The sequence below is a fragment of the Ursus maritimus genome, unplaced genomic scaffold, assembly GCF_017311325.1.
Source record: "Ursus maritimus isolate PB19 unplaced genomic scaffold, ASM1731132v1 scaffold_19, whole genome shotgun sequence".
Classification (NCBI taxonomy): domain Eukaryota; kingdom Metazoa; phylum Chordata; class Mammalia; order Carnivora; family Ursidae; genus Ursus; species Ursus maritimus.
In genome coordinates this window covers 44,102,109-44,128,376 of record NW_024424341.1, presented here as the reverse complement: position 1 = coordinate 44,128,376, position 26,268 = coordinate 44,102,109, and the positions used below count along the sequence as shown (strand labels likewise).

Genomic DNA, 26,268 nt, shown 5'->3' with positions numbered 1-26,268 from the left:
GCTAAAAGCCTTTGTACATGCATTATAATTGGATTATCAGTTTTCATATTTGTAGAGTTTCCCTCTAGCATGAATTCTCTGGTTAGAAACATCACCATATCAGTAATATTCACAGTTGTTTTCCTTCAGAGTGAATTATCTCAGGCTGTGAAAGTTCTGCATTGTTTGGTAGTATCTACCAAAGCTGACCAAACGTACATATGCTGTAGGACCCAACAATTCCATTCCTAGTATAAACACAAGAGAAATGAATGTATGTACACCGAAGGACAAATATGTTCACAGAGGCATTATTTATTATAACCCTAAGCTGTAAACAATGAAAAAGTCCATCAACAGTAGATTGGATAAATTGCAATTTAATCATATGATGGAATTCTATATAGAATAGAAATAAATGAATTTCTGCCGCATGCACTAATGATGAGTTTTACAGACATAATGATGAATGAAACAAGCCATATATAAAAGAATACATGATGTATAATCCAATTTATATAAAGGTTCATAATATGCAAAACCTAATTTATAATGTTCGAAGTCAGAACTGTGGTAAATTTTGAGGAGGTAACAACTAATTTTTGTTTCATATTTGCAATGAGAAATACAGTTCACACTTCCTTTCTTTTAAAACACTTCTGCTCACAATGTGGTCCAGGGACAACTACCAGTTGGTCAACTGCTTATTACTGGGTCACAACAAGGTATGTATTGAAATTGAAAATAAGCAATTTTAAATGTTTGTAGAAACTTGACAGAGGAAGTTTATGCCTACTGAATCTAATAATAAAAAATTTAGGGTTGTATTTTCAATGACTATTGTCATTTGTCCAGTTATTCTTTGTGTGTTATATAGGCTCACAAACAGTAGGCAAATTTGTGGAATAGTACCTTAAACGGTTGTATATTATTATATTTGCAAGCTATATCATGTACAGGGTTTACTATGACTTCAAAAGCTTTTACCAAAAAAGTCATATCCTTTACTGAATTCCCATGGTTTCTACCTTGTGAGTTTTTTGATGTACTATGAGGTTTGACTTACAACTGAAGAACTTCCCACATTCTCTACATTCATATGGTTTCTCTCCTGTGTGAGTTTTCTGGTGGCGAATGAGGTTTGATTTCCTACTAAAGGCTTTCCCACACTGAGGACATCCATTGGATTTCTCTCCTGTATGTATTCTCTGATGAACAGTGAGGATTGCCTTCTGGCGGAAGGACTTTCCACATTCATTACAAATATAGGGTTTTTCCCCAGTATGAATTCTTTGATGGAGAGTGAGGGTTGTCTTTTGGCAGAAGGACTTCCCACATTCACCGCAAATATAGGGTTTCTCTCCTGTGTGAGTTCTCTGATGTACAGTGAGGGTTGTCTTCTGGATAAATGCCTTCCCACATTCATTACATTGATATGGTTTCTCTCCTGTGTGAGTTCTCTGATGATCAATGAGGTATGACTTCTTTCTAAAAGCACTTCCACACTGAGTACATTCATAGGCTTTCTCCCCTGTATGTGTTTTGTGATGTCTAGTGAGAGTTGCCTTCTGGCGGAAGGACTTCCCACAATCCATACAGATGTAGGGCTTCCCCTCTATATGTGTTTTCTCATGAAGAGTGAGGGCTGTCTTTTGACGGAAAGCTTTTCCACATTGATTGCAAACATAAGGTTTCTCACCTGTGTGAATTCGTTGATGTTCAATGAGATATGACTTCCTTCTAAAGCTATTCCCACAGTAAGGACATTGAAAGGGTTTCTCTTCTGTTTGAGATCTCTGATGCACAATAAAAATAGACTTTCTGCAGAGGAACTTCCCATATTTGCTGTATGCATGGGGTTTCTTCTCCATAAGAGTTTGTGAATGGGCACTGAGATTTGACTTTTCGATTAAAGCTATTCCATCTTTATTGTATTCATAGGGTTTTTCTCCTCTGTGGGCTCTAGTATGTGTAAATAACATTCCTTTCATAAGGAAGGATTTTTCACATTCATTATGACCTAATGATTGCTCAGGAATTTGAACCTTCTGATGCTGAATAAGCTCTTGTTTACCACTCAGACTCCTTTCTGTTTGTTTACAGAGATTCACTGCAGTATGCATTTTTTCATTCTTAGTATTGAGGAATGATTTCTCCCATCCATTACTCTCACCAAACTTCTCTCTTACAGGGCTTATATTTCTACTGACTAATTCCGAAATATTTTTTAAAACCTTTCCATCAGGCTTATATTCACGAAGCATTGTTTTTGAAATAATACGGTTCTTGCCTACAGTAAGTGTTTTCCCAAAAATATTACTTCTTTCCTTAATTAGTCTTTTGTGGTTGATGAATATGACTGATTTAGAGTGCCTGTCTTGGTATTCTTTGAACTTCACTAAAACATCTTCAGCTTTTCCATCTTCTTCTAGAAAAGAATAACAACACTGTAAGTTTTCACATATATGTTATGGATTGGATGTATATACAAACAACCCATTGTGCAACTTTCTGCCTCACGATTGTGGTCTACACAAAGGCCAAAATAAATTACCTCTTGGTAGGGAAAATTCATATGATATAAACACAAATCCTGCTACACAGTTAAAATGAGGAAAAATTGGCATAAGAAAAGAACACTCATATCTTTGGCATATTGTAAATATAAGCTACATTGAGCAGGTATAATAAACACAAGGACAAGTAAACAGAAGACAAAGGATGATGAAAGTGGGATTGTTCTTGGAATGGGCAGATTCAGAAATAATGGAGTGAGCTTATTAAGGGTACTAACCAGTAAGCAAGGGAAATGTTCAGGTAGAAATTAAAGCCTAAATATTATTCCCTCATGCCTAAATATGTGTTATAAAATACTTCCATTTGTTTCTTCCTTATTTGCATGTAATCCATCCATGGCAAATGAACTTTCTCAAGCACTCATTGCTTTTTCTTTTCTTTTTACTTTTTTAAAGATGTTATTTATTTATTTGACAGAGAGAGAGAGAGAGGCAGCGAGAGAGGGAACACAAGCGGGGGGGTGGGAGAGGGAGAAGCAGGCTTCCCACTGAGCAGGGAGCCCGATGCGGGGCTCAATCCCAGAATGCTGGGATCATGACCTGAGCCAAAGGCAGATGCTTAACCACTGAGCCACCCAGGTGCCCCTCAAGCACTCATTTCTTAGTGTTGAAAGAAACACCGTTTATAGCCTAGGCCCTAACTCTCCACACAACTTATTTTCTCTTGAAAGGGAAGACTTTGGGAAACCTATTTCCATTAGGAATTGTAAAATAGGGACACCTGGGTGGTTCAGTTGGTTAAACATCTGCTTTCGGCTCAGGTCATGATCTCAGGGTCCTGGGATCAAGCCCCACGTCGGGCTTCCTGATCAGCAGGGAGTCTGCTTCTCTCTCTCCCTCTACCTCTCCCCGCCCCCCATCCCATCCCACTCTTTCTCACTCTCTCTCAAATAAATAAAATCTTTAAAAAAGGAATTATAAAATAAACCAGAGAAGAAAGCATACTTGAAACATGAATATAATCACTGTTGTATTCTGAATGCTGCTACCATCAATTTATTCTTCCAGAGATGGTCAATAACTAAATTCTCCTGACCATCAGTTCTAACTTTTCCTCCTTTCATTTGCTGAATTATTTTTTCAGTCTTCAGGAAGGGTGGGTTTAAGGGGCGCCTGGGTGGCTCAGTCGTTAAGCATCTGCCTTTGGCTCAGGGCGTGATCCCAGAGTCCTGGGATTGAGCCCCACATCAGGTTCCTCTGCTGGAAGCCTGCTTCTTCCTCTCCCACTTCCCCTGCCTATGTTCCCTCTCTCGCTGGCTGTCTCTCTCTGTGTCAAGTAAATAAAATCTTAAAAAAAAAAAAAAAAAAAAAAAAAAGGAAGGGTGGGTTTAAGTTTTCCTCCCAATGCAGTAACATACCCTAACTCCGCTATTCCCTATGGGGGATGTGAAGGCCTACATTCTTCAACTGTATGATTACAGCACTGATTGACTATTATTTTTCTTTCTTTCTTTTGACTCTATTATTTTTCTTATAATTTTTGGCTATACCTGATCATTGTTACCTTACTACCACCCATGTCTAGTAGGGTAATTTTAAATATGGATTCATCTTACCCTTGACTTGTGTCTTATTTACAATAGCCCTTAACTGGTAACTGCCCAAGTATCCATCAAAAGGTAAATGGTAATATTGTGTCCTGTATGTATACAATGCAGTATTACTCACCAATAAAAAAGAAAAAAATCTACTGATACACAATGGAAAGAAATGAATCTCATTTTTCAGAGTGAAAGCTTTATGCAAAAGAGTATATATTATACAATTCCATTTATGTGCAGTTCTAGAACACACTAAAATTAATCTTATTAGTAACTGGAGTTACATCATCTAAGAATCTCAACCACCTTCAGAGACATTCTACTATTCAATTTATCCAAAAGCCTTCATACGTTATTTTTATACTTTCATGTCTAATTTGTCTGAAATAAGATTATAATCTGGACCGTTCATTTCAAGAACTCTTTCAACAACCTGCTATTTTAATATGAATATTACATGTAAAATGCTCAATTTGATAATATTGCCTTCCCAACTAAAACTTATGCTCTTGGATGCCAATATTTTATTGACTATCTTCTGAGTATATGTTAACACATGGTTATCTGAGATATAGGGATGTGATCTTGGCATGTATATTTAAAAGAACTTATCATTAAATGATTTCTGAATGGATGAGAAAGATGTTTTCCTTGCATGATATCAAAGATTGGTAATTACTGAATATCTAGCCTCTATTACAAACTCCGGTAAAGAAAAGAGAGAATCTTATTTGGGGGAACTGTTAATTGGATGGGGAAAGAAGCTTGATCATACCAGAGCATGCGTCTGTTTACAATTTAGACATAAGTAGAATATGAATGCAGCAAAAAAGGAAGTGACATGGTCTGGAGTAGTCAAGGAACATTTCACAGAGGAAACTTGATCTTTTAGCTACATGATATGTAGTATTGTATAGTTAAGAATATACCCTTGCCCAAAGAGACATCTGACATTTGCCTTTGGCTCCTGGGAAGTAATCGCTAAGCCCTTCGTATATGTATTTGGTTGCCTGGGAGCCTTTGGCCAGCCAGAAAATCGCAATATAATTTAGGGTGAGGTCTTTGAGCCACACCAACCAGTGTGATTTAGGGTGGGTGCTTTGGTTACACAGTATCAGCTTGACCTTTTAAGGGGCTGAAAACTGAGATTGGCTACATGTACCATTAATAATGCCTATGTCATGGAGCCTCCTTATAAACTCTGGACAATGGGCTCAGGCGATGCTTCCCTGGCAATATTCTGTATGTATTGTCACACCAGCAAGGTAATGCTGTCCATGATTCTACAGAGAGAGATCTACTAGAAGCTTCATGTTTGGTACTTTCCTGGATTCTGCCCTTTGTGCTTGGCTGATTCTAATCTGTATTTTTTCTTCTGTAATAAACCATAACTCTTGAGTATTATAGCTTTCAGTAAGTTCCATGAGTCCTTATAGCATACTGTTGATACTAGCACTAGTCTTGGGGACCCCTGAGCTTACAGTTGGTGTCAGAAGTGAGGGTGGTCTTGTGTATACTACTGTACCCTCTGACTTGTAGTAGGCTAATTTTGCAAGTATCTATATGGGTATGTAGCAGCTATCATATAGTGAAAGGGTCAGTTGTGAGGAATAAAATCCATTGTATGGAGTACATCTGGGGGACTAGAACAATGAGATGAGCAAGAATTCTTGGTCACAGAGAGAAATAAATTGGGAATGATCAGATGGGACATTTTTCTGTCAGCCCTTGAAAAAGAAGGGACTTAAATTTCATATAATAAGTGATATCTTTTCGGTTTATTGACAATATAATCTGAAATAACTGGGTAAAAATCATGGCAAATCCAAATAGTAATTATAGTAGTTACTGAAACAATATGCTCTCATTTTGGAAGAGGTCAGTAGCAAATGAGGATATGAGAGGATGTAAAGATAACAAAAATTGTGAGAGATAATTAAGTATAGCAAAGATGATGGAATCAACCTGCTACTACAAGGGGCTGACTGTGGGGGTGCCTGGGTGGCTCAGTCGTTAAGCGTCTGCCTTCAGCTCAGGTCACGATCCCAGGGTCCTGGGATGGAGCCCTGCATCAGGCTCCCTGCTCAGCGGGAAGCCTGCTTCTCCCTCTCCCACTCCCCCTGCTTGTGTTCCCTCTCTTGCTACCTCTTTCTCTGTCAAATAAATAAATAAAATCTTAAAACACAAAACAAAAAACAAGGGGCTGACTATGGGAGAAAAAGGAAATAGAAATAAGTAAGGATAAGGTAAAGACAATGACTATTATTTCTGATAAGTCAATAATCAAAAGGATGACACAACTGATTGTTGTCTTATCGTAGGCAGATCAAAATATACACTAGAGTTCAAGTGGGAGAAGTGGGCTGAAAATGTCTATTTGAAAGCCATTCACATAAAACAAGAAAACCACAACTTGAGAATGGATCAGATTGTTTACAGGACTTTTTTTTTTTTTAAGAGAGAGAGAATGCACGGACGTGCAAGTTGGGGGAGGGTATGCAGAGGGAGAGGGTGAGAGAATCCCAAGCAGACCCTGTACTCAGTGCAGAGCCTGACACAAGGCTTGACCCTACAACCGGAGACCAAAACCTGAGTGACCTGAATGGAAACCAAGAGTCAGATGCTTAATTGACTGCACCACCCAGGTGCCCCAAATTATAGGACTTTTATAAAGGCAAGAACTGAAGATGAAGAAAGAGCCTTTAAGGATACCAATGAGAGACCACACTGAAATAAAATCAATTTATTCAATAAATATTTTTCTAGGCAATAAAGGAGGGAGGAAAAGCAACAAAGATGTAAAAGGCACTCAGGGAAATAGGATTAAAATGAGTTAGTGTTTTTTTACCCAAATCAAGGTGGGTAGGTATCAGGCATCTGAGCACTATGGTATGGAACACAGAGACTTACTGGAAATAAATTTATTGAAAAAAAGTGATACCAAAATTATCTTAGGGCCACAGCATATGGATTTTGAAACCTGATGGCAGGTGTCATGGTAAGAATAGGATGCGAGTCCGACTGCAAGAAACAGTTAAGACATTGCACCGGGAAAGAAAGGAAAGAAAATGAAAACTAAGAGGAAGAAATACTAGATTTTAGATAAATTTTTGGATAGATTTAAGAATGCCTATAAATAGGAGACTGAACAAAAGAAAAAAGATAGAGGACTGAAATGTTAAACACATGAAAGACAAGAAAGGCCTAAATCAGCAGTTCCCAAAGTGTGATTCATGGACCTTAGAATATGAGATCCTTATGTGGGAGGTGAGGAGGGGGAGAGGTAGTCCATAAAATCAAAACTATTTTTGTTAATAACAACACTCCATTTGTCTATGTGTCTCCTTTGTACTTGTGGAATTTTAATTTATGAAAGTGACTGATGACATAGGCTAACGCCATTAAAAGATTTTCAGTACATTTCCTGAGAGGAGGGGACATACCATGCTTTGCAGGGCCACATGTAGAAGCAGCAGGGGTGGTCAGGAGGTAGAAAGGAGAGGGGCGAAAGCCTATGCCAGAGCCTTTTTTGGGACTTGCTTGCATGGGAAAAGCAAAGCAGGGCAGGGGAAACAGTTTAGGACTGGCTTTTTGAACGGTGTTGGGAGGCTACGGGTTATAGGGGTGGTCTTTAGTTGTATGCTACCTGGCCCTGGGTGTTTTAGGGCACGGGAAATGTTGGCTTGGTGTGTGTGAGTTAGGTAAAGGAGGTAGTTGAGGGTATGGACTTGGGGTTGGTTGGTTTTTATATGAAATGTGGGCTTACCAAAAGGTTGTTTACTGTCTCTATGAATTAGCTAGCTCTGGGAGGGGCAATCTCTCCCCAGGCAGCAAGGCCCTCTAAAGTTGTCAAAACATCATAAAATATAGAAAATAAAAAATATGATTAATACAGTGGGTAAAATGCTGGCACATCAGCATAAATGAACACACTGGCACCAATCTATAATAGCAATCACTATATTTCTAATCCATAAGAAAAAAGGCTTCATGTAAGACTATTTTTGATAAAGCAGGAAAAAAATCATTAATTTTATTAGCTCTCCACTCTTGAGTACACATATTTTAAATATTCTGTGTGATGATTAAAGATGTATGCATAAAGCAATTCTGTTGCACACCAGAGTATAATATTTTGTGAGGAAAAGTGCTGGTGTAATTATTTGAGTTGAGAACTGAATACAGGGCCCTCCACTCCCTCCTGCTGTACCCAAAAACAGAATGTTCCTGTGAAACCTTTGATAAGCTGAAATGGCATAGAGTGAAGAAGCAATTACCATTAATTTATACAGAAAAATTTTTGAGCTTATTCCCAGATCCAAAAAATAACCTCTCTTTAGCTTTCGGACACATCTTGCTAACGGATGTGCAAAATAAGTTCAGATAAAACACAGATGCTCAAAGCTATGGCAGTTTGATGATGAGATGATGAGTGTAGTTCCTGGGAAGGAGCCTGGCAGTGCCTCTACAGCTCGCTGCAAAACAAACGCTGAGTGCTATTTTTGCTTTTCACCTTGATTTGTAAAAGCAAAACTCCTCTTTGGATTTCTTTTGGTTAGTGAAAACAGGTACTAATGGAGGTCCTTAGTAAAAACAAGGTGGCATAACATGAAGTTTCAAAAAAGCAGGGGATATATCCTTTTTGTAGAACAGCATTTTTTTTCAGATTTTATTTATTTGAGAGAGAGAGCATGAGCAGGGGGGAGAGGCAGATCGAGAAGGAGAAGCAGACTCCCCACTGGGCAGGGAGCTCAATGTGGGACCCGATCCCACGATCCTGGGATCATGACCCAAGCCGAAGGCAGACACTTAACTGACTAAGCCACCCAGAGACCCTAGAACAGCATTTTTACTTGAGAGTACAACTGATCATTACTCAGATGTGAGTATCTGGTAGACATTTTCTTTTTCTGTTTTTAAAGATTTTATTTATTTGTCAGAGAGAGAGAGAGCACAAGCAGGGGGGTGGCAGGTAGAGGGAGAAGTCGGCTCCCCGTCGAGCAAGGAGCCAGACGCAGGACTTGATCCCAGGACCTAAGCTGAAGGCCGACACTTAACCAACTGAGCCACCCAGGCATCCCTCTGGTAGACATTTTCTTTCCTTTTTTTTTTTTTTTAAAGATTTTATTTATTTATGTGACAGAGAGACAGCCAGTGAGAGAGGGAACACAAGCAGGGGGAGAGGGAGAGGAAGAAGCAGGCTCCCAGCCGAGGAGCCCGATGTGGGACTCGATCCCGGAACGCCGGGATCACGCCCTGAGCTGAAGGCAGACGCTTAACGACTGCGCTACCCAGGCGCCCCTGGTAGACATTTTCTTGAACAATGTGAGCATGTTAATTCAAGGAAAACATCTACTAATATTTGTAACCAATGATAAAATTCAAGTGTTCAAGTAAAGGTCATTATGTTGGAAAGCTTGTATTTGCTACAATGAGCTTGTCAGCTTCCCAATACTTAGACTTTTCTGATGACAATTCAGATGATATTAACAAATGTGGCCTTTGGTATTTTTTAAATTAATATTGTATATGGGAACATGTCAAAATTTGGAAGATGTTAGATGTCACTGAACAATTACTTTCCAAATGATTAATATATAATATTACCAAAAAATGCATGGGTAAAATATCCACTTAAGTAGACCATTGGCTTCTATGTAACAGCGTACAAAAGTTTATTGTTATGGTTTCAGATTCTACACTGCAACTAACTGTTCAGGAATTACCAATTGTTACATTTGGGTGTAGTATTAATGAAGAATATCTATGACAATCTAAAAAGGCTCTTAAAGTATTTTTCATTCAGGGACACTTGGGTGGCTCAGTCGGTTAAGCGTCTGCTTTCGGCTCAGGTCACGATCCCAGGGTCCTGGGATGGAGTCCCGCATCAGGCTCCCTGCTCAGCAGGAGCCTGCTTCTCTCTCTGCCTGCGGCTCCCCTGCTCATGCTCCCTCTCTATTTCTCTCTTTGACAAATAAATAAAATCTTTAAAAAAATAAATATTTCTCATTCAAACTATATGTAATGCATGAAGGAAGGTTTTCTTCACATATTTCGATTCAAACAACATTTTGCAACAAACTGAATACAGAATCCAACGTGAAAATCAGCTATTGTTACATAAATCTCAATTATGTAACAACTCCACTTTTGTCACTATTGTTTTTCTTTTGGGAAATATTTATTTTTTGTAAAAATATGGTTTTATGTCAACATGTAATAAGTTTATTATTTTTATATTGTTTTAAAATAAATTAATGCATAGTAAAAATGTTTTGTTTTAACTTCTAATAGGGTACACACACACATATGCACAAAGTTCTTTTAATCCTTAATAATTTTAAGAATATTAACAAGTCCAAAACTAAAAAGTTTGAGAAATTGCTGACCTAGACATCCAGATTCTGATAATGGCAAAGAGGTTAGTATCAAAACAACCTTCCAGCTGATAACAATGATAAACTATGGACTAGCTGTAAAAGACCAACTTGTTTTAAAGCACTAAAGAGTGATCAAAAGCAGGCAGAAACTGAAGTGGATAAAACATTTGAAAAGAAAGAAACCACACTACGTAATGTATCCAGGTTTTCCACTGTGGGCCCTAGTAGTTTGTGCAGCACACAAGGGATAGATAGATCACTGGGAGAAAGCAGGAGTCATCCTGTGCAGAAAAATCTGAGATCAAGTTCAGGGCTACTAGAACAAATTGAGGAAAAAATCTTAGGACAAAATCTGAGAATGGAAAAGTCATAGAAGAACCCCTAAATTAGCATAAACCTCTCCTCAAAACCTTGGTTAACTGCATCTGCAGGGCAAGACTGCAAGAAGCAAAAAGGAAAAAGAAAGCTGGAGCACTGGAAGAACTGATTAAAGATTTCAGCAGCTGTTTAGCTCTGGAAAAATAGTTTTTAATACCAGTCCTGTGCCAAGTCAGAGGAACCTGGTGAGAGGAACCTTTGATCTTTCTACTGAAACCCCAGAATGGCCATGTATAGGAGTAAAGGCTGCATCCCAGGACTAAGAGAAATACCATAAAACTAAAGGCAAAACTGAAACCGAAATAGATATCATCTAAGAAACATAAAAGCAATTTTAAAAAGGAATCGTGAGCTACCAGTAACTTAACTGCCTTCTGGGTGAAAACTCAGCAATCTTCAGAGTAAGAAGAAAGGATCCAGCATCTTGACAACATATTATCTACAAGGTTTTCCTGAGAAGAAATAGGAAAATATGACTAATAGAGAAGATAAAAAACAGTCAACAGAATCAGACTGATGTGTCCTCTACATTAAAATTACAAGATAAGGAATTTAAAATAACTATAATAAATATGTTTACAAAATCTAGAAGAAAAGATGGAAATATGGGTGAAGAGATGGAGAATTCAGAAGAGATAAGGAAATGCAAACTTTAAAAACCTTGTATCTTAAATACAAAGTTCATTGGATGGGTTTAACAGCATAGGAACATAAGAGAATGAAGAATCACTACTTTGGAAGTCTGGTTAACAGAAATTACCCAAACTTAAAAAAAATTTAAATTCCTTAATAAACTCTACAGAGAATAGGTTAAAATTATTTAAAAAATAATTGTAGAAATACTGGACAAAATTTCTTCAAATTTGCTCTAAAACAAGAACTCTGTGAAAACGCTAATTTACTTATTAGTTCTAACAGTTCTTTTTAGATTCCTTAGGATTTATTAGGCACATAATCATGTCATCTATAAATGAAGATAGTTCCCCCCCCTTTTTTAAGATAGTTCCCTTTCTAATTAGTAGCCTTTTAGTTTCTTTTTCTTGCTTTATTGTACTGACATGTGTCTAGTACGATGTTTAATAGAAGTGGTGATAGTGGGCATCTTTTCTGGTTTTGATCTCAGAGGAAAAGCACTCAGGCTTTCTACCTTGAGTATGATGGTGGCTATAAGTTTTTCAAAGATACCCTTAATGAAGCCAAAGGAAATTCCCTTTGATTGCTAATCTGTTCTAAGGCTTTATAATAGGAACTGAATTTAATTATTTTCCCATGTCTACTGAGATATTTTCATGGTTTTACTCCTTAATTTTTTTCTAGTTATGTTAAGTGGCACCTCAGATCCTTGATTTTAGACACCTTTTCACCTTTATATGGGGAATTACATAGATTGATTTTTTTTTAAAGATTTATTTATTGATTGAGAAAGACAGAACATGGGCATGAAGGGCAGAGGGAGACAGAATATCAAGCAGACTTCGCACTGAGCACGGAGGGACGTGGGGCTGTTTCAAAACCCTGGGATCACAACCTGAGCCAAAACCAAGAGTTGGACACTTAACCAACTGTGCCCCTGATTTTTGAATATCACATCATCTTTGCTTTCCTGGGATAAACTCTTTTTAGTCATGAGGTTTTACCCTTTTAAAATATTGCTAGGTTCTGTTTTATAATATTTTATTATAGATTTATTTCTAGCTTCATGAAGGATGTTGGTGTGTAGTTTTTTTATTTTTATAGTGCCTATGGTTGTGGATAATGCTGGCCTTATAAAATGAGTTGGGAAGTGTCCTCTCTTCCCTATTTATTGACATAAAATTATTTGTTTATTCCCTAATTGTCCTTTTAATGTCTGTAGGATCTGTATTGATGCAGCCTCTTTAATTTTTTAATATTGGTAATTTGTGTCTTCTATTTTTTTTAAGATTTTATTTATTTATTTGACAGAGAGAGACAGCCAGCTAGAGAGGGAACACAAGCAGGGGGAGTGGGAGAGGAAGAAGCAGGCTCCCAGTGGAGGAGCCTGATGCGGGGCTCGATCCCAGAACACTGGGATCATGCCCTGAGCCAAAGGCAGACACTTAACAACTGAGCCACCCAGGCACCCCCTTCTATTTTTTATTAGTATAAAATTATTATTAACCATATTAGCTATGGTTTATTAATTTTACCAACTATTTTAATGAATTAGCTTTTGGCTTCATTCATTGTTCTCTATTATTCTTCTGTTATGTATTTCACTGATTTTTGCTTTAGTCTTTTATTTTTTCCTTTTACTAACTTTTTATAAAAAACTTTTCAAGTTTATTTAAGTAATCTCTACATCCAATGTGGGGCTCCAACTCCTGACCCCAAGATCAAGAGTTGCATGCTCTTCTGACTGAGCCAGCCAGGTGCCCCTCCTTTTACTAACATTGAATTTAATTTCTTTTTCTTTTTCTAGTTACTTAGGGTGACAGTTTAGATCCCTGATTTAAAAGGATAAAAAATTAAAATGCTGCTTTAGTTGCATCCCACAATTTTTGATATACTGTTTTAATTATCATTCAGTTCAAAGTATCTTTAAATTTACTTTATGATTTCTTCTCTGATTTCTGTTATTTGGAAATGTGGTGATTAATTTCCTAATGTTTGGAAAATTTAGAGATACATTTTTCTTAATTGAAGTATAGTTGACACACAACATTGCGTTAGTTTTACACGTAGAGATATTTTTAATTGAATTACAGTTGACCCTTGAACAATGTAGGGTTGGGGCACTGACCCCCTACACAGCTGAAAATTCATAAATAATATTTGACTCACCCACAAACTTAACTGCCAATGGCCTACTGTTGACCAATAACATAAACAGTCAGCACATATTTTGTATGTTATTTGTATTATGTACTGTATTCTTAGAATAAAGTAAGCTAGGAAAAAGAAAATGTTATTTAAAAATCATAAGGAAAATATATTTACAGTACTGTACTTATAAAAAAATCCATGTATTAAGTGGACCTGCACTATTCAAACCTGTGTTGTTCAAGGATCAAATGTAATTCTGTTGTGGTCAGAGTCCATATTATGATTTCGGTTCTTTTCAATTTGTTGATAATTGTTTTACGACCCAGAATATAGGGTCTATCTTGGTGAATGTTCCATGTAAAATAGTCTATAAAGATGAACTAGATACAAATGAGTAATAGTGTTTTCAAGCATTCCATAGTCTTATTGTTTTCTTTCTTCTCTCAATTACTGAGTGAGAGGTGTTTATATCTCAAGCTACGATTAGATTGCTCCTTTCAGGTCTATCAGTTTTGTTTCATATATTTCATGAATTCTCACTGAGGGTTTCTCCCAAGGGAGCAAAACTTATTCTGGGGAAATGATAAGTTTCTCAGGTATTACAATAGTCTGTGGCCCTCCAAATGGCAACAGAACATAGATTATGGTATTGAAATTTAATGGGGGGCAATTAGAAAAAAATCTCTAAAAATACTCTCTAGGGGAATGATAATCATAAAAAGCTGAGAAACAGCTTTGTATTCTGAAGCTGTGTTAGAATTGTTATGACTTCTGATGAAGTGTCCTTCCTTATCACTATAATATTCTGTATTCTGAAATCTACTTGGATGTATAGCCACTCCCATTTTCTTATGCTTAGTGTTTGCATGTGTAACAGAGTCTGATTCCATTTTTGAGGTCTTATTGCTTACAACTTCCTAGAGCTGCCCTTCTTTTTTACCCTCTTGCCCCACCCCTGGGCAAGCCAATAAGAGAGCTTGTATGCTCTTTCTATTGGTGATGGCAGGAAGTTTAAACTATGCAATCACTAGCCCACACGTAGAACCCTCACCTGACCTACCCCTCAACCACAATAAACACGAAAGCCAGATACACCCCCTAGCACTCACAAGCCATTTTAGGACCAGCCTGGGAATGTTTCTTGCTCTTTCCAGAAAGCCTGATTATGTCAGATTTTAGTCTTGACATCTGAAGCCAAATTTTGGGTGAGTGGAGTAGGGTGTTAATTTCATCCTCACATTGTGGTAACCACAAGACAGTATGATATATATTTTCATTTTTTTATGTTTCACCTTCCTGTGTCTCTATATTTAATATTTATATATATATATCTCACATAGTTGGGTCTTTCTTTTCATTTCAGATATTAAATAGTCATCTTTAGATGTTTCATTTGGTTATTTCTATCTTTGCTATCTTGCCTCATTATGTTCATTTTTGCTTTACATCCTTTATGATATTGAGGTCATTTATAATGACTCTTTTAGCATCCTTGTCTGCAAATTCCACCACCTCTACCTTTTTTAGGTCTGAGTTTATTGACTTAGTTTTTTTTTTTTTCCAATTGACTGATTTGTTCCCCTGTGTATAGGTCATATTTTCCTTCTTATTTTTAATAATTTTTATTGCATATCAGACATTATCAGTTTAATGTTGTTGAGTTTAAGACATGTTGTATTTTCATATAAAGAGTATTGTCCTTCTACTGGCATTCCGTGGCAGCCATAGAGTTGCCCACAGGACCTCCCTTCAGGAAAGAACTTGCCATTCACGTGCAAGAAGTGTAGCTACTGGGCACCTGGGTGGCTCAGTTGGTTAAGTGTCTGCCTTCAGCTCAGGTCTTGATCCCAGTGGGATCAAGCCCCACATTGGGCTCCTTGCTATCTAACATTCTATGTAGTAACAAGTTGTCTCCATTCTGGCTAGAGAGAAATAAAATGATTCTTTGTTCAGTAGGCTATGGGAATTGTTCATGTCACAACACCATGGTAGTTGTATTTTCCTTAGAACATGTCTTTGTCTAGTCTCACAGAGTCTCACCTATACACCTGCAGGCTTATATTTAGCCAAAGACTCAAGGAGAACCTTTTCCAGATTTGGGGAACTCTCTTTCTGCATAGCTCACTTCTTTTGGGAAGTATGTCCTGGAAATTTTAGCCACCTCAATCTCCTTGAATGCCTATGTCAACCTCTTCAAGTCAGTAAAATTGTGAAGTTCTTTTTGGATTCCTTTCTCTGTACTGCAGTCTGGAAGCTGCCTTCAGATGAAAGCCTGGGATGAGGTAGGGCTCATTTCATTTGTTTCTCCTCTCTCAGGAATCCAGGCCTGTGCTGCCTGTTGTTCAATATCTAAAAATACTTTTGTCCAGTTTTCTTGTTGTTTCCTGTAGGAGTGTAATTCCAGACTCTGTTACTTCCTCAGGGCTGGAAGCAGAAGTCTTGAATTATAAAAATATAGGCCCAAATGGCTTAATAACGATTTTCATCAAACATTTAAGGAAGCAGTAATACCAATATTACACAAATCCTTTAAGAAAATGATGAAGAGGGAACACCCCCTGTTTGATATTGCTGACACAATTCTGATACAAAACTTTTCAAGGACATTACAAGAAAACTACAGACCACTATCCTTGGTAAAATCATACATAAAAACTTACTATAAAATTAGAAAATCAATATTAGTAATCTAGAAGCAGGATAATACATGTTGTCCAACTGGGGCTCATACCAGGAGTCCAAATTTGGTTTAAAATTCAAAATAATTAATGTCATACATATAGTAATAGATTAAAGAAGATCATATGCTCATCTCAACAAATTTAGAAAAAGCATGTTAAAATCAACATTCATAATTAAAACAAGCAGAAAACTAGGAAAAGAACTTCCAGAATTTAATAAAGAGCACTTAGGAAAAGCCTACAGTTAATATTAGGCTCAAGAATGAAATATTAAATGTCTTCCTTCTAAATTTAATGAAATCTGAGAGACTATGGACTATGAGAAACAAACTGAGGGCCTCAGAGGGGAGGGGGGTGGGGGAATGGGATAGACCAGTGATGGGTAGTAAGGAGGGCACGTATTGCATGGTGCACTGGGTGTTATACGCAACTAATGAGTCATCAAACTTTATATCGGAAACCGGGGATGTACTGTATGGTGACTAACATAATAAAAAATCATTAAAAAAAATTTAGTGACCTGATAAGAATGCTGACTCTCACCACTTCTATTCAACATTGTACTGCAGATTCTAATCAGTACCACAGAGTAAGAAAAAGAAATGAAAGCAATAACATATACAAGTGTAGAAATAAAATATCTCTTTTCTACAAAGCATGTTTTGTATGCCAAAAACTAAAGGAATATACCAAAACAAACAAGGGACAACAGTAGCAACAATGAAACTTAAGTAATAAATAGAATACAATAAGTAGACGTATGCAAAATCATAAATAAAAGTCAATTATGGGTACATACATTAACAACAAACTGGAAAAAGAAATTTTAAATATCCTACTATTTACACTGGCATGAAAATATTAAAAGATTAGACATAATGAAATATGTATAAGGCCTTTATACTAAAAATAATAAAACATTGCTTACAGGAAGTAGAGAAGACAACTAAAATAGAAAGATATAATATAGTCATGATCTGGAAGACTCAACATTGCTAAGATGTTAGTTCTCACCAATAAAAATCCCAGCACATTTGTTTAAAGAGATCAAGAAGTTGATCCTAAAATGTATTTAAAAAAGAAAATGACCCAGAATAGCTACAGCAATTTTTAAAAGAAGAAAGTTAGAAGACTTACTATGACTTCAAGACTTATTAGAAATTTCCAATAATCAAAGACCAAATAGTATTGTCAATAGGACTTAAAACACGGCAAAGGAAAGAATAGTCTAAAAATACACTGACACAAATATAATCAAACAATTTTTTGAAAAGATCACCAAGCAATTTAGTTCAATGTAACAAGTGATGGGAGAAATTGATATCTATATGGAAGAAAATAGACCTTCAGCCCTTACCTCACATCATAAACCAAACTTAACATGAGATGGGCTACAGAATTAATAAAAATAGCAAAATATTCATAACATTTTTAGAAGAAAATATAGGAAACTATCATCACAACCTAGAAGGAAAATATTTGAGAGATCAAAGAAGTAATTATAAAAGAAAATAATGATAAATTGGATTTCATCAGAGTTAAAAAATTTGTGCTTATTGAAAGACACCATTAAAATAAATAGACAAGCCACAGACCTGAGGAAATATTCAGAATACCTATATCAAATTCAAGACTTCTATCCAGTATATGTAAAGAATTCCTACTACTTGAGGAAAAAATACAGTACCCCCCAACAGAAATGGGCAGAACATTTGAATAGGCACCTCTGAGGAAGCACTTTAAAAAGTTCATCATCAGTCATTAAAAGATATCTAAATTAAAACTGCAAAGATATACTACCATACCCTTCAGGATGACCAAAATGAAAATACTGGTAACATCAAACACAGAAGAGAATGTGGGATGATCAAAATTCTCACACATTTCTGGTAAAAGTTTAAAACGGTACAGTAACTTTTAAAAGCTAACAGTTTCTAAAAAAAGTGAAATATATACCTGCCTAATGAATGAGTGATACCACCTGTTAGGTGTTTACTGAGGAGAAACAAAAACATATGTCCACACAAAGATGTTTACAAGAATGTTCACAATAGCCTTATTCATAATGACCCCAAACTGGAACATTTCAAATGTCTATGAACTAGAGATGTATAAACAAACTGGTATATTCATATAACTGAATACTATTCTATAATTAAAAGAAACCATTTAAACTACTGTAAAAACATGTATATCTCTCTCACATTAAGCTGAGTTAAAGAAAATAGATATGAAAAAGGTCTAGGATAGACAAAACTAATCTATGCTAGTAGAAATCACAAGTGTGATTGTCCTCGTTGGAGGGACTGACTTGGAAGAGGCCTGAAAGAACTTAATGGGTTAATGGAAATGTACTTTATATTGGGTGTCACATACATGAGTTTATGCTTCTGTCAGAACTCAAAGGACTTCACACTTAAGATCTCCATGTACATTATACCTACAAAGCATGGAGGAGATTCTTGCTAACGTAATAGCAGTCAATATCTCTGTAAACAATAAGGCAAACAAGGAAAGAACTTACATGAGGAGTGACAGTCAAAATAAAAATTTAGATAGGCACATCAGAGATCTCAGGACTTTAAAAACAGATCCCTAATAAGACTGCAACTATAAAAAACCCCCAAAAACCCAAAATAGAAAATAACAGGTATTGGTGAGGATGTGGAGAAACTGGAACTCTTGTGTTACCGGGAATGTAAAATGCGGTAGCTGTTATGGAAAACAGTATGGCAGTTCCTCAAAATATTAAACAGAATTACTGAATGTTCCAGCAATTCTCCTTCGGGGTATATACCAAAAAAGCTGAAAGCAAAGACTCAAGTAGATATTTGTATACACATGCTCATAGCAGCATTATTTGTGGTAGCCAAAAGTTAGAAGCAACTCAGGTGTCCTTAGATAAGCAAAATATGATATATACATACAATTGGAATATTACTCAGCCTTAAGAAGGAAGGAAATTCGGATATACTACAATACGGGTAGACCTTGAAGACGTTATGTTACATGAAAAAAGCTAATCACAAAAAAGACAAATACCACACTGACTCCACTTATATGAGGTACCTATGTAGTTAAATTCATAAAGACAGAAAGTAGAATGGTGACTGCCAGAGGCTAGGGGGAGAAGGTAATGGAGAGTTATATTTTAATGAGTACAGTTTTAGTTCTACAACATGAAAGAGTTCTGGAGATGGATGGTGGTGATAGTTGCACAATGTAAATGTACTTAATGCCACCAAACTATATGCTTAAAAATGGTTAAGATAGTAAGTTTTATGTTATGTGTATTTTACCACAATTAAAATAATAGATCCCTCAAAACATTCAAAGGTGTCAACTACCTGAGTTCACTGGATTTTGTCTGTGCAGACTCACCAAGGTAGCTCTGACTTGGAAACATTCTCTCTGTTGTCCATAGTTCTTCTCCTTGTTCCAACTTGCGGATCATATCAGGCTTAGTCATGTGAAACCCTGGTAATAAAAAATGAGATTTGGTCTAAGCTGTTTGGGCTTCAAAACTATTGAAGGAAGAGAAAGATACAGCTCTAAGGTGACAGACAAGGTACACATTAACATCTTACCAAGTTAATACCTTGCACTAGGCAAGTGAGGACATAATCACACTGTCTGCTAACAAAAAGAGATTCATCACCTCTGATCTCTGAAATTCAAAGTTCCATATGCTTTAGAAATTCTTGAAAGGAGATGTATGATGTTGCAAGATTCAAGGAATTTTCCTTACCAACAGAGATGAGGTGGCAGTAGTTTTCCAACATGACATCCCTGTAGAGGGCCTTCTGAGCAGGATCCAGGTGCTGCCACTCCTCCTGGGTGAAGTCCACAGTCACATCCTTGAATGACACTGATCCCTGTAAGGGCATACTCTAGTTCATCCTAAAGTGACTGGAACTAGTGAGAACTAGATACTGGAGACCATGTTCACTAGTCAGACTAGTTTTCTTATTTTGTGTTTTTTATTGTAGAAAATTCTCTCTGATAATACATTCTGTATTTACTTACTATCTCATACTAAAAATATATATAAGATCATACTATTTGCATTAAATGTAACTGGTTGCCTGGTGGACCAAAATGAATAAAACCCTGGCCTTGCTCATGAGAAGTTACAGGTTAAGTGAGAGGCATACATATAAATGCATACACCTTACAGATATTACAGATGAATGACAGAAATATGTACAAAGGAAAGTGCTATGAAGTGAAGAAAAATTTCATTTTGTATTCCAAGGCTTCACTGAGGACATCAAAATTTTGTCCTGACAATGAATTTGTTTTGTACATGGGATCAGCTTTTAAAATTCATGGGGAGAGGAAAATTAGCTAGTAAACTGAGGAAATCGTAAAAGGCACAGTATGTTAGGGAAGTCTTTGAGCTCTAAGAAGAAAAACATATATTGAGGTAGGCCGTGGGCATGTTTATGGAATAATACTAGATTTGTTCCTACAGAGCAGTGGTCTTAAAATGTACTGAGAATGCTCTCAACATATTTATATTCATTTATAAGTCAGCATTAATGGCAATCCACAGAGTTGATGATCTGCTCTTGAATGCAATCTGTTAGTATTTTCTTCCCTTTCAATATACTGTCTTGTACATTCCATTCTAATGCATATGCCCTTTGCTTGGTCTGCTGCTTTGTGGAGTATAGAGAAATGTTAAATAGCACATATGTTATCTGATAAAATTTGTACTTCAGAGGCAATACTCTTGAAGACTGGAGAAGGCTTGAGGTGTGTTAAGTGGGAAAGACAAGTAACCATTGTTAGAGATGTTTCCTAGATTAAGGTGGTATTAGTGGTCTAGAGAAGGGAAAACTGGTTAGTGCATAATGGGTTGCAACAGAATTGGTTATAAATTGGTTGCAGAGTGGAAAAAAGAGGCAGAGCTCTTGGGTTACCTGCATAGGCAAGTGGGGAGAGGCTTAGACTAGAAAATGGACATGGAAAACAGAAGAAAGAATAAGCTGGAACAAAGGAGGTAATGAAGTAGACCTTGGAAATGAACTTGAAGTGTCTATGGGACATTCAGGTGGTCATAACTTTTGGAGATTGGATATATGATTCTGATACTCTGAACAGAAGTCTAGGATGAAGAGAGGTATTTGAGAGTCACTAGAATTAGATCAATATAAGCTTTAGAGTGGATCTGTGCATAGAGAAAAAGAGACAGTGAAGAGAAGAGAACCAGTTGGCAACTGGGGAAAACCAGTATTTTGAAGATGGGTAGATGAAGAGGAATTTTCTGAGAGACATGAAAACAGGAAAAAGTACCACCTTTGAGTCAAAGTAGAATGCTTTAAGAATGGAGAAGCATATGCATTTCATTCTGCTGCACTCACATGTAAAAAATTAGAAGAAACCAAAATGATAAGAAAAATCTGCAACAGCATTGAAATACTGGAAAGGTTTTCACTGGCTGGCCACCATTTGAAAGAATTGGATAAAATGGACAGGAGGATCACAGAGGGAGAATGCAAAATCACAGTTTTCTGTACAAGCTTGCAAGCAAATCTCTCTCTTGGAAACCTCACACAACAAGACATCTTACCACAAACTAATAATGTGATTTACCAACTCTGCCTCCCATTGTATCATTGCAAAACCTAGGTCACTGGAGATGATCAAAGTTTTTCCATGTCTGCTCCTTGACTCCTCACAACTTAGATCTCAAATCAGTGTCTAGACAAGATAGATTCATTAAAGATGGATAGATTCAGTAAAGCAATATATTCCTTTTTAAATCAAAATAATACATTTCTGTTCCAGCAGTACGTTTGTGAGAAGACTAAGAAAGGAGATGATGAATAATATACCAAGTCGATATGTAAACATTGGCTACAACTAGAAGGTACACGTGGGAAAGGCTTATGTTTATCTGGTTGGAGTAAGAAAAACTGGGAACAGGTCGGCAACTAGGTGGGGCAGGTGAGGAATGTAGGGTGCAAAATTTAGGGATGCACAGCCCTGAAAGTACTCCTTACATTTTGTATTTAGGCCACTTGCTTGCCCTACTGGAGACCAGTTTCATGGAAGCAAATGCCAACATCCAGGAAATTTAAGGATAGGGAAGCAAATGCTTGTATCACCTGAAAACAACTTATTTCAGAAAGAGAGGAAACATCATCTCACCTGAGGCATGGCTCTGAGATTTGCAAGAGATGAACCTTCTCTTTTGAGCCTTTCTTTTGGAAAAGGGAAGAATCCTGAGAAGGCAGAGATGGGAGGATACAAAGAGCCATGTGAAACCATATTTGACTTAGATCTCCCAGAATAATTCAGTTAAATCTGCATCAATTTTCACTGTTTCACCACTCTGTGTACCCACACGTATCAAGGGTGAAGATTAGTGGGGAAAAAAGCAAATTCTGCTCCCTCACCACTAGAAACCTAGTCTCTTCGTGAGTTAGAATGGATCTGGACAATCTGTTGTTGCTGGAGAGAGAGGGAACATTGTGTTTTTCCCTCTGCAGCTCTACCTTCCATCCACCATGGAAGACAGGTTTATCATATATTTCCAAATAGTTCTTCATGGACTTTCTACCAATTTACATTGTTAGTATCAGCACAGGAGAATACCTCCCTACAGCCTGATGAATACAGTTGATAATAAATTTTTAATCTCTGCCTATCAGATATATATTGTAATTCTAGCTTACACATTTCTTATTATGAGAGAAGAAGCTCCTTTTATTTATTTTTTGATGGCATCTTCTTATAGTATGTCTATTTTTCTCATATGTTTTAATTTTCTAATTGATATTATCTTCCTTTTTTATTTAGTAAACTAACAATTATTTTAAATTGCAAATAATTTTTCTTAGTTGCTCATATGACTATTAAAGTGTTTTTACCTTGTGAAGCTTTTTAAATTGTGTTTTCTTGTTTAGCAACACTACATATTAAGTAAACCATATTTTTTCAATTAATGTGAAATGCCATCTCTATCATATATTACATATCCCTATATGCTTGAGAATATCTGAACTTTAAGTTCTACTTAATCTTTATTGATTCACCTGTATCACACGACTTAATAAGCATAATTAATTACTGAAAATTAACTTATTTATTATAAATTTACTAATAGCTAATTTAAGGATTAACTATTGAACAACACTTTTTAGTAGTACAGGTATGGAACTAGAAAAGAAATTGATCTTTCCACTCTGTAGGTTCCCTGGGAGAGGATACTATGCTAAATGAAGTCTAAAGTATTGACTGCTACAGTGAATGTTTTAATTAGCAAATTATTTTAACTATTAAAATGAGACTGGCTTTGTGATTAAAAGTATACCAAATACTTTTTTATTATCTTGGAATGCCTGAAGAAGCTATTGACCCTGCCACTGACTTCATCCAGAAGCAGAAAACCTCACTCATATATCAGTGTTGAAAGTACTAGTTACGGGCAAAAATTGTTTTTTTACTGCTTGCTATTCACGGAACACTATTAATTTCAACACACTGGTTTTAGTTCACATAATGTTTCGCTGTAATGAATCTTACCATTTCGGAAATGAAATTTTACCTCTTCCTTTCCAATACTCATACCTGTATTTGCTAAATTCCTACTGAGGTACAATTTTGGAGGCAGGCTTAATGACCACTCTTCAGATAATCAAATCTTAAATACCCAACTAGATAGTAGTCGTGCAGAGTTTCTCAATCACGAAGCCATCGCAAATAATAACAGTAGGTTACAAACACATGCACAGTTATATTCAACCAAACTTACTTCAGAAAACCACCATCTCACAGTACCCATATGTCATTTACAACCTCAGACAGCACATTGCATAATTCCAGGCAAAGTCACAAAATCACTTTCACTTCTCCATAATTACCTATAGTATCAAGCAGGACCCACACCTAATCTAAAATTAGGCACATAAGGAGAAACCCCAGGCAGCAACACAACTCCGTCCACTTTTCACACACAATCGGTCCCAACATCTCCCAGAGTAGCAGGCACCCAAAACGCAGCAGGTGGGGCACAGGAGGCCGCCTCAATTCGGGGCGCACACGCGCACACACACACACACACACACACACACACATATACACACACACACACACACACACGCAGCGCCCGCTGTATGAGGCCCCGCTCCCAGCGATGGAGCTTCCCCGGGTCAAAACAGACAATCCCCACCCCCAGCGCAGAGCTCGCTTCAGGTCATACTCGATTGTCACCCTCAGGGTCACGCCCACGGACCACGCCCGAGGCCCCGCTCGCACAGATCCGAGGGTCTGGTTACCGTGGGCTCGGTTCCGGCTCCCTCCTCAGAATTACCAGGCCCGGCTGGAACTCCCTGTTTCCTCCCTGCCCTCCCCTCCGGGACCAGCTTCCTAGTCTGCCCTCTCGGTCCGAGCTCCGGGTTCCCGCCTCCTCAGAGCCCCTAGGACCTACCAACCTCACCCCCGGCCAAGGATCAGGCGTCTGCGCCTGCGCACTCCCTCGTGGGCCGGAGCTCCCAGGAGTCTACGGGGCGGTGCGTTAGTAGTCCAGCTGTCCAAGCTACCGGCTCTCGGGACTGTTTGTGTCAACGTCCGGGCTTTTCCAGAGTGGGCTACGTTTCTCACAGGCCCTGGGGGAGCTAGTGAACCTCATCCTCCGGTTCATTTTCCGCTAGGCTTGCGGTCACCGTGTGGTGAGTTGAAGTGACCCGGGTCTGGGTGCGGGAGGAGCTCACCGCGGGAGGTCTGGAGTTTCCCAGGCGCCTAATGAGCAGGTGAAGCAGGAGCGTCGGGCCTTTGTGGGGAAGGTGAGTGTGTGTGTGCGCGTGTGTGTGCGCGCGCGCAATTGTGTGACTGCGTCGGTGTGGGATGTGATCATGAGAGTATATGTATGTGTCAGAGTGTGTATGTGCGAGCGCGCGCGCTGGGGAGGCCCTGAGTGGTCCAGATTAGGCCCCCTGGGACTGTGTGGGGGCGGAGCCTTTTTTATGACCATGGTCAGTTGTGTCTGTGAGTTGTGTTGTACTCTGATCGAGTGATTCTATCACAGCTCTATTGTGACGGAGTGATTCCATCACAGCTCTATTGTGACCAACCGGAGGCTAATCAGAATTGGCCTAGTGGAGCTTTTTTATTTTTAGGTAAGGTAGAGCTTCATTTTTGAGGTTCTGGTGCTGAGGAATCTGTCTGTGGACAAGATCCCCGTGTGACTCAGTCTGTGCCTGTGAAAGACTTCGAGGCCCTAGTTAACCACGGGGGCTCACTGTTCTAAAGGATGGCCTTTGTTCCGTTCATGCCTTCATCAGTGCACCCTGTATGTATTGTCCAGCCTAGTGCTTAACATATTGAAGGAATAGAGTACATTAAGTGTAGTGTATTCTTGACCCAGTTGTAAGTTCCACTTGGAATTTTTTGTACTGGGTTTTCTTTCACAGCCTCTGTCATTGCACCTTATAACCACACTGTACAGAAATGCTAGTTGCACAAAAATGGCTATCAAAGGGAAGTTGAACTTTTGAGACCTAGAATGAAGGTTACAACTAAAAAGTACCGCCCTGTGTTTATTGTGGCGACGTTAGAGCTGGAATTGCCCCCAAGGCAGGGTCCTGGGAAGACATGATACGGAGGCACCAAGAGTAGGATTACTTCCTTTGAATTTTCCCCGTGGCAGCTCCGTGGGGTCAGGTTGCATATTGCAGATCCACAGCATTTTTTTTTTTTTTTAAAGATTTTATTTATTTATTTGACACAGAGAGAGAGAGACAGCCAGCGAGAGAGGGAACACAAGCAGGGGGAGTGGGAGAGGAAGAAGCAGGCTCATAGCGGAGGAGCCTGATGTGGGGCTCGATCCCAGAACGCCGGGATCACGCCCTGAGCCGAAGGCAGACGCTTAACCGCTGTGCCACCCAGGCGCCCCGATCCACAGCATTTTTATAGCTCTGTTGACAGAAAACTGCTGTGAACA

At 37.9% G+C, this 26,268-nt stretch overlaps 1 protein-coding gene across 10 annotated transcripts; it reads right to left on the bottom strand.

The window, feature by feature from the left end:
* Nucleotides 1-274: 274 nt before the first annotated feature.
* ZNF382 (zinc finger protein 382) lies at nt 275-24,775 on the bottom strand. Of its 10 annotated transcripts, none has more exons than XM_040632784.1 (6): nt 24,605-24,730; nt 22,476-22,549; nt 21,918-22,025; nt 20,068-20,194; nt 19,701-19,796; nt 275-2,407 (listed from the first exon to the last, which is right to left on the bottom strand). In XM_040632784.1, the coding sequence occupies exons 3-6, from the start codon at nt 21,939-21,941 to the stop codon at nt 984-986; spliced, it is 1,671 nt and encodes a 556-aa protein (XP_040488718.1). In that variant the 5' UTR covers nt 21,942-22,025; nt 22,476-22,549; nt 24,605-24,730; the 3' UTR covers nt 275-983. The 10 variants fall into 10 exon arrangements, with proteins under 10 accessions (XP_040488718.1, XP_040488719.1, XP_040488721.1 ...); XM_040632785.1 differs by having other exon boundaries at nt 24,529-24,722; XM_040632787.1 differs by lacking the exons at nt 21,918-22,025; nt 24,605-24,730 and adding an exon at nt 24,757-24,775.
* Nucleotides 24,776-26,268: the final 1,493 nt, after the last annotated feature.